Source organism: Chiloscyllium punctatum, chromosome 45 (genome assembly GCF_047496795.1).
Source record: "Chiloscyllium punctatum isolate Juve2018m chromosome 45, sChiPun1.3, whole genome shotgun sequence".
NCBI classification, from domain to species: Eukaryota; Metazoa; Chordata; class Chondrichthyes; order Orectolobiformes; family Hemiscylliidae; genus Chiloscyllium; species Chiloscyllium punctatum.
In genome coordinates, this window is record NC_092783.1 from 52518612 (window position 1) to 52531531 (window position 12920).

At 38.1% G+C, this 12920-nt stretch overlaps 1 protein-coding gene across 2 annotated transcripts in view; it reads left to right on the forward strand.

Annotated features, from left to right (window-relative positions):
* The window catches only part of LOC140467433 (S-adenosylhomocysteine hydrolase-like protein 1), a 96033-nt gene that overhangs the window by 59248 nt on the left and 23865 nt on the right, over positions 1–12920 (forward strand). For both annotated transcript variants that reach the window (XM_072563786.1, XM_072563787.1), the window contains exons 5-7: positions 1534–1636; positions 6912–7006; positions 10537–10643. In XM_072563786.1, the coding sequence (XP_072419887.1) occupies positions 1534–1636; positions 6912–7006; positions 10537–10643 (305 nt within the window). The remainder of the gene's footprint in view (positions 1–1533; positions 1637–6911; positions 7007–10536; positions 10644–12920) is intronic.

Below are 12920 nucleotides of genomic sequence, written 5' to 3' on the forward strand. Positions count from 1 at the left end.
TTGGGTAGCTGTCGGTGGATTAAACTGGTCAGACATCACAAACTTATTTCTGAGCTTCCCAAATTGTCTGGTGCAGAAAGCCGTTGCTGAGGAAAAGAGAAACTGTACAGACTCAGGGATAGTCAGAGTGAAATGGACTAGCTGTACAAGTGCCATAGTTAAGATAATGAAGAGTTAGAGTATTATTTTGGAACTTGTTCTAAAATTGAGGTCAATGGGCTTTTGGTTTTCACTTCTCTGAAAGTTGTTTTTTTTAGGATCCAAAATTTTAGGAAGTGCCTCAAAACAGCACTTCTATCAAATTATGACTTGAGATAAATGACAAGACAAGCTACTTGTTGAGACAATTGCTGAAGTATTTTACGAATTTGATCTTTTATGACATGGAGAAATAGGGTGCTGAAGCAGGTTCAATTCAGAAGACCAATACAGCAAAAGTATTTTCTATCAGCGTGAAAGCAGCTAATGTAATTGGAAAAAAAAAGCCCTGTTTTTTCTCTTAGAGTTCAGTAATTTTTAAGTCCGAAAGATGTCCTTTAAAAACGGAAAGAACTGCTGTAAATCAGAAACAAAACCAGAAATTGTTGGAAAAGCTCAGCAGGTCTGGCAGCATCTGTACAGAGAAATCAGACTTAACATTTTGCATTGAGTGACCCTTCCTCAGAACTCATATCTCAGTTTTGTGGTTATTTTCTGTCAGGAGATCAGTTTTTAGTGAGATATTTACACCCAAGTTATGAGAAGCTCAGTTGCAAGGGCAGAAAGATTTAGACAAAATTTTAAAAAATGGGCTCAAAGCAGCTTTACACAAATGAAATAAATGGGTTTTAAAACATAAGGAGTGGATCTTATAGCTACATTGAAAAGTTGCTATCTTCGGTTATGTGGCACATATGGGAATTGTATTTTTTTAAGAGGTGTCTAATAAATATTTTCACTGCAGTAGCCTGCACAGAAGTGGTCAGTCTAACTCTCCAGTTATTTTGAAATTTAAACAGCAATTCAGGTGTTTTATCTGTTGGCTTTAGAGGGATGCTCTAGCTCTGGATGCTGGGCTCTTGCCTAGTCATCATTAACTCATAATTAAACAAACTGGATTCAGTCAATCATCCCACCATAAATCCAGAATAAAAGCAGTTCATGTGGCTCCATTGATGTACTAATTATCCAAAAAAAGAGCAACAAATGGCATTCAGAACAGAGAGCAAAGGCTCACACCAGTTTTATATGCACCTTTATAAGTGCTGTTTTATTGTTCATTATGTATAATGAAAGGGTTCCTAATAAAACGTGTTTATTTTGTATTCATTTAATGATTCGGTCCTTCCACTAAACTAGTGCCATACTCTTAATGCCCTATCAATGTTCTTTGTTGGCAGAATTGGTTATTGGATTTAGCTAAAGTATTATATCCACATTGTGAGTCTCATTATAATATATCTAGTTTTAATTGTGTTTCTAAAATAAAAGTTTCCATTTATATAGCTTTTTTCGTGACTTCAAGATGTACCCTTCTTGATATGCTTGCTGCAGGTTCTCATAGAGACCCTGGGAGCTCTTGGAGCACAGTGTCGCTGGGCAGCCTGTAATATTTACTCCACACAGAATGAGGTTGCAGCTGCACTTGCTGAAGCTGGTATGTTCGTATTTTACTTGGACTAAATTCATGCTTCTATGTTCCTACTTCCTTGCTGTGCTTTTCCAGTGCCACTCTTTTGATGTTGACCTCCAGTATCTGTAGTCCTCACTTTCTCCTATCTGGCCAACTGAGCTAATCAGCTCTCACTGCTGGAATTATGATACTATGCAGGTTTCCAGATCAAATAGCAAATTGCTGTTATCAGAGTGCAAAACAGTGTACTGTAGAAATGGGAGATGTTGATAGTTAATCACACAAAACAGTGTTAAATAAAGCTTTTGTGTTTGCAATTCGGTGATAACTGCCTGCTTACCAAGCTCTGCTTGATCAGTATATCAAGAAATAAACATTTTTTTAAAAAAAAGGTGAAGTTTAGGATTATGGTATTTCAAGTTCTGTGTCAAAATGTGAAACCTTGCAGTCGCACAGAACATATTTGGATTTGTTGCAATATTTGCTTTTCCGTGGTCTATTTAATTTAATTTTAGCTCAGGGGCAATCATGTAGAGTGTTGTCCTGCCTGTTCCACTGATGATCTTGAACCAGGTAGTGACCTATAGATCATAAGTAAAAGGTTTACATGGCTATGTATATTTAAAAATACTTTGCAGCTGTTTGTGTAAAAAACCAGACTTGAGTAATGTGAAAAATAACAAATCTGTAGTTTAGTCCCTGAAAGTACTTTTCATCTGCCTGTTCCCTCCTTCCTACTCCCACTCCTATCTGTCCATTTTAAAATGAGCTGCAGCGAGCCTACATAATGTGGCAATTAAATAATCTACTGTGCTAATTTTATCAGCAATCTGTCAAAATAAAACTTTCTGATCTTTTGTAAGGTTGAGCTTGCCCAAAATACTGTATGCATTTCTAAACTTTGGTAAAGAGATTTTGCTAATCAGTTTTTTGCTCACTGACCTCAAATAACTACTTGTTCTGTACTGCTTTGATTTTCTAATTCCCCGTCTTATTTAAAATTCCTCTGTGCCTTCACCCCTCCCTATTTTTGCAATCTCCCCTAAGTCTACAACAATAAGTAATCCGTATTCCTCCAATTTCTCCCCCACTCAGTCCCATTTGCCGATGCCCTGTTTGCATTCCACCAGGGCCACAGCTCCTAACCACATTACAGCCTTACATTCCTGAAGAAGGGCTCATGTCCGAAATGTCGATTCTCCTGCTCCTTGGATGCTGCCTGATCTGCTGCGCTTTTCCAGCAACACATTTTCAGCTCTGATCTCCAGCATCTGCAGTCCTCACTTTCTCCACATTACAGCCTTAGACAAAACAAAATGACAAAAGAGATGAATTCCATAGATGAGATGAGAGTGACTGCTCTTGACATCAAGGCTGCATTTAACCAAGTCTGACATTGAAGAGTCCTAGCAAAACTAGAGTCAGTGGGAGCTGAGCAAACGCCCTCTGCTGGTTGGAGAAATACATGGCACAAAGGAAGATGGGTATGGTAATTAGAGGTCAGTCATCCCAGTTCCAAGAATCTCTGGAGGCATTCCTCAGGGTGATGTCCTCGGCCCGAACAGCTTCAGCTCTTTCATTAATATGAGCACAAGAGGGGACGTTTGCTCTATATTCAGCAACTACTCAGATACTGAAGCAGTCCATATCCAAATGCAGCAAGACCCAGACCATATCCAGGCTTGAACTGAAAAGTGGCAAATAATATTTCAAGCTGCACAAATGCCTGACAGAGACCGTCTCTAACAAGAGACAATCTGACTATTGTTCCTTGATATTCAATGGTATTGCCATCACTGAATCCCCCGACTATCAACATCCTGGGGGTTACCATTGACTGGCTATAAACTTTGAATTCAGACCTGTATAAATAGCGCCTACAAGAGTAGGTCAGAGGTTAGGAATTCTGCACTGTCTCACTTCCTGACTGTTCACGATCCACAAGTTGGAACTATGAGATACTCCCAATTATCTGTATGAGTGCAACTCCAAAAATGCTTGAGGCTTGATAAAATCCAAGACAAAGCAGTCCTTTGATGGATACCACATCCACAAATATCCGGTCTCTCCTCCACCAATGTTTGTTAGCAACAGTGTGTTTCATTTTCAAGATGCACTCCAGAAATTCACCAAGGCTGCTTAAGCAGCACCTTCCAAGCCCACGACCACTTCCATCTCAAAGGACTAGGGCTGCAGGTACATGGGAATGCCACAACATGAAAATTCTCCTGCAAGCACTCACCATCCTGACTTGGAAATCTATTCCCATTTCTCCAATATCACTAGCTCAAAAGCATAGTTGTCCCTCCCTTAGTGTTGTTGGTCTACCTATGGCAAATGGACTGCAGCAACTCTAGAATGCAACTCACCACCTCCTTCTCAAGGGCAAATAGAAAGGGTAGTAACTGCTGGCCCAACTGATGATGCCCACATCTCCTAAATGAATTTGAAGAAAACTAATCTATCCTAATATTTCTTTGAGTGGGTTGGTGTAAAATTTTGTTTGATAATACCCTCTGTGAACTGCATGAGGGCATTTCACTATTAAAGGTGCTTTGGAAATCTACATTATGAATGAATTGGAATTGAATTAACATGTACAGTTAAACTTTTTAAAAAAAAACTGTTCCTGCCCATACTAATTTAGCTCCCTAATGCTTCCTGATTCTTTAACATTTCCAATACCATTCTCTTCTTTTGCAGCGCTCTCTCTGCCATATTTGGGTTACAGTGAAATGCCTCAGTGTGGAGAAGGCAAAAGTAGTTGTGGCTGTCAGTTGTAGAATTCTGTGACATCGTTGTGCTGTCTGAATGCTTAACAATGACTTCTATTCATTTCAATGAAAATATTTTTTTCTAACTGTCGTTGCTGTGTGGCTTGCGTGAGCATTCCCCAGTAAGGGTGCCCAACTAACTGACATAACAGTTGATGTATATCTCAACTACTGAAATGTGGACTTGGAAACAGTCCAATCCCAAGGCTTGACTTCAGTAGTGGAGTTCTAACCATACCAATGGTGTCCACTTTAAATACAATGCTGAAACTTGTGTGTGAGTGCTCTGTCAGGTCACAGACTGGTTGCAGTAGCACCACTGAAGCAAAATCTGCAGGACCTGTAGGGACAAACTGTAGGGCCCCTAATGTAGTGTAAATATAGTTATCTTGTCTGAAATGAGCTTCGGAGTGTTTGTCTCCATTTACGCATTTAACATAAAAGCGTCTTTAAAAAGTTGATGACCCCATTCACCCGTAGCATATTCCACTCTTTTTTTTTAAAGAAGTTGACATAAGGCTAACTAGAAAGTAGTCAAGAAATGACAAGCAAGAATAATGAAAAGATATATATATTTTAAATTGAATCTGTTGAGGAAGTAATGTCCTCTGAGCTTTTTGGCAACTAACACTGGTTTGGTAGCCAACTGCAGTGGCTGAGAACCAAATGTACTTATTATTTTCCATATGTGATAGTTGTTAAAATTCCTAAGATTGAGCGGAGGATCTACTTTCTTTCAGAAAAGAGATCCCGATCGCTTCAGTATTTGATGAGGCAGGCAAATTTATCTTTAGTTGTCACGAGATGTACAGATACCAGAGGTTCGCACACCCTCTGAGGTCAGTGCTTGGGTGGGGAGGGATCCATTGTCTTAGCCCAGCAACAAACTGCAGCTTTACGCAATAGCCCTGATCTGGGATCCAGATTCTGCTGCTCTTCTTTTGAAGGGCAAAAAAAAAAGCCACTCCATTTCATTTTGATACTGGAACAAGGAATAGTGAAATTATGGGAGTGTACGTGAGAGAAAATACTTTGTGTAAGCAAATTATTGGTAAAAAAATATGGGCAGGGTTATGCATGTAGCTGCACTAAAATTATGAACACATCTTTTGAACAGATGCAAGGTTTGTCTCGGCATAATTCTTTATTTTAAATGGGCAGCTAGTTCTGTGATTTTAGTAGATGATATATTGCCTTATAAGTCAATGTGAATCGGTTAGATCTGTTGGACTGAAATTCCTTTCATGAAGATGATAGATTTCTCATTCCTCTTCTCTGTTAAAGGCACTTAATGAACCTACTTCAATATTTGACTTTCGAGCATGCTAACCTGAGATATGATTTTACTAATGGGCCTTTAAGGCGATATAAACAGCGATTTTCTGTTTTCATTAAAACAAAAATTTTCCCCCAAGGACTCCCCAGACTGCTCATCAATTGTTGTTAGAGCTAATCTATTCTTCATTTGCATGCTGTTTTTTAAAATTAAACTTTTTGAAATTGTGTACAATATTTTGTTCTACTTTTGTTACGAGCCTAATGTTATTACAAGCAAGTCTTCATTTATTTAAAATACCTTGTCTGTGTATAAAGTCGTGGTCAACTCTTATGACCATAACACATTAAACAATCAAAGCGTGCATTTGCCTGTAGGTTTAAGCCCAATTAAGCATTTGAGGTTGATAGAGTATAATACTTTTGCAATGCTGCATTACAATGATGCTGTACTTCAGAAGAGACATGAATGTATGGCCCTGTTGATTTAAAATGACTGTTAAAGGTTTAAGGAAGAAAAGAAGAGTCAGTATTCTTCAATACCAAGATCAAATACACTGACCACTTTTTTTGTCCAATCAAATGAGTTCCTAAAGTGCAGTTGATTTCTAATTTGACTATTTCATTTGCAGTATATCCACTATATTTTTTTAAAAAAGAATAGTGATGTATTTTGGAACAAAGTGGTAGAGAAATGCAGTGCATTGACAGAATCTATGGAGAGGGCAATAGAGTTAACATTTCAAATCAAATTTGACTCTTTGGAGTTGTGTTGCATTAGTGCTCTCTTTGTCAATTTGATAAAAAAATTCTCTGCTGTGACCAGCTAGATATGGTTAACAGGCATGCTTGGCGTTTATAAAATGTCATCTAATGAATGTTGAGTAGAACAGTGAATTTAATTATGTTGGTCTTTACAAGCTTAGTAAAATGCTCTCACCCATGTAATATCATCAGCTGATCCTTTTTAGGTTCTCACACTGAACATTGGGGAGCCTAATTCATTTATTACCCTTCCTGCTGTGAAGCTTTTTGCATCACATATTTTGGAAGTAGTGACCTGATAATCATGGAAAATCTATGTACGGTCACTCAGTCAACTGTGTATCTGTCTATGTACGGTCATGAAATCAAACTGTGTCCAGTTTTGAATTCTTTTAAGCTTGTTACTGTTAAGTTTCAAATATCCAAGCATTTATCCATAATTATTAATTTTCTTTCACTCCCTACCCTCCTACCCACTGCCTCAGGATTTGCGGTGTTTGCTTGGAAAGGGGAGTCCGAAGATGATTTCTGGTGGTGCATCGATTGTTGTGTTAACATGAACGGCTGGCAACCAAATATGGTGAATGTGCTATTTTTCTAATTGACTACAGGAAGTTCTGATCGGAGTTTCTTCCACGAAAGAGTTCCATGCTCTGAGACTTTTTCCTAAATTTCCACTCTTTCTCATTAACAATTTGAAGTTGATTCTTTATTACTAACTTCTCAGTCAGAGGCAATAGTATTTCACTACTCACTATACCAAACTTTTTCAGATTTTTAAAGCCTCACTTAAATCTTCTCTCAGATTCCTTTGTTCTGTGGAATAGTCCTAATAGTTCAGACCTCCTTTTGGCAGCTATAATTTCTGATCCTTGATATGCTGGCTTTATAGACCATTTTACAAAATGAACTATGAAAAACTGTACACCCTATTCTGAGCTGTAACCCATGTTTTTTTTTACAAATTTATCATTACTTGTAGTTGCTTAGACACTTCTTGAGTATTACTTCGGAAGGAGGCATACTATCAAAGATTACTGTCAAAGAGTTTAATCTTGCATTCATCAGGAAAGAGTCTAGAATGCCAGTTTTCAAAGGAAACAAGGATTTACACAGCATGAGAAACTGTGCAATGTAAATTGCTGAACCCTTTCAAGGATTGATGAAGGCATAGCAGTGGACGTGATCTATATGGACTTCAGTAAGGCATTCAACAAGGTTTCTCAAGACTGGTTAACAAGGTTAGATCTCATGGAATACAGGGAGAAGCAGCCATTTGGGTACAGAACTGGCTTGAACGTAGAAGTCAGAGGGTAGTGTCGGAGTGTTGTTTTTCAGACTGGATGCCTGTTCCCAGTGGAGCGCCACAAGGATCGGTACTAGATCCACTGCTTTTCATCATTTACATAAGTGATGTGAACATGGGTGGTATAGTTAGTAAGTTTGCAGATGACACCAAAATTGGAGGTGTAGTAGACAGCGAAAAAGGTTACCTCAGATTACAACAGGATCTTGAACAGATGGGCCAATGGGCTCAGGAATGCCAGATGGAGTTTAATTTAGACAAATGTGAAATGCTGCATTTTGGAAAGACAAATCGGAGTAGAACTTATATATTTAATCGTAAGATCCTGGGGAGTGTTTTTGAACAAAGAAACCTTTTGGGTGCACATTTATAGTTCCTTGAAAGTAGAGTTGCAGCTAGATAGGGTATTGAAGGCTATGTTTGGTATGCTTTCCTTATTTGGACAGAGCATCGAGTATATGAGTTGGGAGGTCATATTGCGGCTGTAGAAGACATTGGTAAGGCCACTTTTGGAATATTGTGTGCAGGTCTGGTCTCCCTCCTATCGAAAGAATGTTGTGAAACTTGAAAGGGTTCAGAAAAGATTTACAAGGATGTTGCCACAGTGTTTGAGCTACAGTGAGAGGCTGAATAGGTTGGGGCTGATTTCCCTGGAGCTTTGGAGGCTGAGGGGTGTCCTTATTGAGGTTTATAAGATCATGAGGGGCATGGATAGGGTAAATAGATAAGGTCTTTTCCCTGAGGTGGGGCAAGCCCAGTAGTAGAGGGCATAGGTTTTTAGGGTGAGAGGGGAAAGATATAAGGGGAAAGATATAAAAGGAACCTAAGGGGCAACGTTTTCAGAGGGTGGTGCATGTGTGGAATGAACTACCTGAGGAAGTGTTGGAGGTTGGTATAATTGCAACATTTTAAGAGGCATCTGGATGGGCATATGAATAGAAAAGTTTTGAGGGATATGGGCCAAGTGCTAGCAATTGGGACTAGATTAGTTTAGGATATCTGGTTGGTATGGACGAGTTGGGCCAAAGGGTCTGTTTCAGTGTTGTACGTTTTTATGACTCTCAATGTGAATGTGGTGTTCTCACATGTGTTCTGATGGGTGAAAGATGAGAAGTTTTGAAAGCAAGTCTGTTTTTTTTAAGTAATTATCATTACTACTTTCTTATAGCACATGCCCCATTGATAATACTGAAAAGGCTGTTTTTAATGACTATATGTACATACCTTTCTCTTCTTTTAAACGAAGAGAAAAGTGCCTATGTTGGGAAACTATTTTTTTGTCTGCATTTCTGTTAAATCCATTTGGAAAAGATTGTGGCAATATGGAATTTTCTGGGTTTTTTTCCACAACAATTACTCGTGTTCTCACACTTAGTTGCTGATCTGCACCAAATGATATTGATGTTACGTATCTGTATGTGGGTGAAAATGGTTCCAATGTGTTTGAAATAGGGTTTTCGTACCACAAGTTAGGACATATTTCAAGTTCAGGTTCCAGAGTTTAAAGGACAGTGTACTTAAAATTATAGTTGAGGTGAATGAGCTGTAAAGCTTTCCAAATCACCCTGGTGTTTCACGTGCTTTCTTGATAATTACAAGATTGTAGTAATCAAACAGCTTTCAACCTTTTTAATGAGTACTAAATCCTACTTTGAAAAATCATTATGATGCCCTTTGTTCTCTTTCTGTACATCCTGTCATTCACAAGCCATTAGGAAATATGCAGGCAGTAACAACTCTCGAAACCTTTCACCTTCCCTTTCTGAAATGGTAATGTGGCCTTGATAGAATAAGCCTGAGGGGTGGAAAGCCAACATCCAATTATTTGACTCTTTAGACTTTCTGGCGTGACTAAGCTTTTCTTGATTGGAATAAGGAGATTAGATAGCCTGAAAAAATATAACTGAGATCTTTACAAAAGATAAATAGGTTTCACAATACAGTAATTATTGATTTTAAAATTAGGCTGCAAAAAGATATACAAAGGCATTTTGAAACTTGAGGTATCCATTTCACTTCATTGCAGGTTTCTATATACTTCCCTGAAATATAATTATTGAAACATTGTATTTTCATGTTTAAAAAAACCCTTAACCATAGGGAATTTGAGCGACAATCCTAAAAGTACAAAATTTTAAATACAGTAGCTGTTAATAGTGCCCTCAGGAGGAGATATTCTGCGATTACATCAAATTTGCTGCATAGAAATATTATGGAATGCACTCATAAATAGGGATTTTTCAGGTTGTATTACCATTTAAGACTTATAAAATCTGGGAATGAGGGGTTGTGTTAAGAGGAGTATAAAGAGGATTGACCTTTTCGGATTTGAGATTAATTTAATGTGTTCTTGTAGGATACCTTATCAAAGAATTATTTTATAGGCCTTTGTTAATTTTCACCTTGAAAAAGTAAAACATCGAAAGTTTATTATTCCTTTTCTGTTCTGTTGAATAACATTGACTGAGATAACTGATTCCAGAAACACTTGTGCAAAGTCTGGTAATATCAAAGATTTAGTAAACTGCTTTTTTTTTAAGAAAAAGCTTTTGTTGACAATTTTAGGTTATAAAGTATGCAAGTAAAATTTTCCAAGCTCCTGTCCAGTAAGTGTTGGATGTATAATTGTAATGCAACAGAAACTTGATCAAAGTCATGAGCTGAAACACGTATTCACCTTGTCTGCTTTCCTACAGCTAAGCTCCACCTAATTTCCTTAACCTTCTCTCATAGCCTAAACGTGCAATAAATTTTCTTACAAATCCAAAAGCCAGTGACACAACTTTTTCTGTTTTTTTTCTTAGATACTGGATGATGGTGGAGATTTGACTCACTGGGTCTATAAGAAATATCCCAATGTTTTTAAGAAAATCAGAGGCATTGTAGAGGAGAGTGTGACTGGTGTTCACAGGTGGGAATGTTGAAAATTTTCAGCTAAAAAGAAAAATCTTGTCTCATGATCAGAAATCTTCAGTAAAAAAAGAGAGTGAGCCTAAATGATAGAAAATACTGGTGCTATCCATAATTAATGGGGGAACAAAATGGCTGAGATGACTGGTGCTCGAGTTTGCTGTCAAGAATACCAAAAATGTACCAAAGGTGACTTAGTGTTTTTTAAAATTCATTCTCTGGATGAGGGCGCCGCTGGCTAAGCCGGCATTTATTGCCCATCCCTGATTGCAATTAGGAGTTAATTGCATGACTGTGGGTTTGGAGTCCCATGTAGGCCAGATGAGGTAAGGATGGCATTTTCTCCCCTGAAGTAAGCCAGATCGATTTTTCTGACAATTGACAATGGATTCATGGTCATCGTTAGACTCTTAATTCCAGATATTTTTTATTGAATTCAAATTCCATGCTCTGTCATAGTGGGTTTTGAATCTGGATTCCCAGAACATGACCTAGGTACTCATTGACAGCCCAGTGATAATACCACCAGGCCACTCACTCTCTGCAGCTTAGTGCTTAAGGATCTGAGCTGCTTCTACAGTATTCAAGGTGTGAAATCCCAATTGCAGCTTGCAATGGGAAGCTTAGCGACTCTGTTCTTGTATAGGCAATTTTTATGCAACCTTTCTGAGCTGTCTCATTCTAAAGGCAACATTTATCATGGCATGACTTATTACGTTCCTGGATGAATGATACATACTTTTCTCTCATTTGATGACTTTACACGTACCAATGTTGCTTTATATGTGCAAAATCATCTCTCACTAACGTGATCGAGTTTTACTTGAAGTTACAAAAAAAAACGATGAAAGTAGAATGGTGGATGTTGCCTATATTGATTACAATGCATTTAACCAGGTTCCGCATTATCGACTGGCTAGTAAGTTTAGATCACAGGGAGAGCTAGTCAATTGTATAAAAACAGGCATGAAGGACTAGAAGCCTGTGACCAGCGGTGTACCACAAGGATCAGTGCTGGGTCCACTGCTTTTTGTCATATATATGATATGGGTATGAACGTAGCAATGGTTAGTAAGTTTGCAGATGGAACCAAAATTGGTGGTGTAGTGAGCAGTGAAGAAGGTTACCTCCGAGTACAATTGGACCTCGATCAGATGGGTCAATGGGCCAAGGATGTGGCAGACGGAGTTTGCTTTCGATAAATGTGAAGTGTTGCATTTTTGTAAGGCAAAAGAGGCTAGGACTTCAATATACTTAATGGTAGGCTCCTGGGGAGTGTTGCTGAACAAAGAGACCAGTGAATCCTTGCCTTCAGACATGAGGCAAACTGAAAATTTATACAAGGCGAAACACGCTGTTTATTTACATGGTTACCTTATTGAGTAGTGTGTGCTTTTGATGGAGCAGTCAATTTTCCTTTACTCAATCATTCTGAAAAGCAATTAAAATGCTTGTTTACTTATTCTCTAAAAATAAGTTGACCTTCAAGACTAAATCTTTGAAGCTAGGCTAGTTCAGATTTTTAAAATGCACGTAGATTATTTGTGTTATGAAAATAAAGTATTATCCCAAAAACACCTTCTGCACAACTAATTGTATATGTGAAACATTTTAATGAGCAATTCCTACCCTTTTCAGTTCATTATTTGTAGTATCTTTCCATATGCTCCTGAGCGTATTTAGCCTTAAACCAGAAATTCTGCATTCATTGGCAAGGAAATTATTTCAGTAGTGATTTCAAGTTTTCTTGACTTTCAGTTGGTTGAATATACTTTTGTTGACAGGTTTAAAAGTACTTTATCTCCTTTGTAGCTTCCTCCTTAGCTCGTTTAACTTGTTGCATTCTCCATTCCACCAAATCCCTTTGCAGCCGCCTCCTTCCCGTCATTCCCATTGAATCGTACAGCATGGAATCAGACCCTTTATTCCATAACTGGCCATAATCCCAAACTAAATTAGTCCCACCTGCCTGCACTTGGCCCATATCTCTCCAAACATTTCTTATTCATGTACTAATCTAAATGTTTTTTAAACATGGTAACTGTATCTGCATCCACCATTTCCTCTGGAAACTCATTCGGCACATGAACCTCTCTGGGTTTTCAAAAAAAAAGCATTGCCCTTTTGTTTTTAAGGTGAGAAGAAAAATTTTAAAAAGACAATGTCCCCAGTCTTGAAATCTCCTGCCCTAGGGAAAAGGCACTTACCATTCACCTTATCCATAGCCCTCATAATTTTATAACACTCTCTCTACAAGGTCATTCCTTGACCTCTGGTA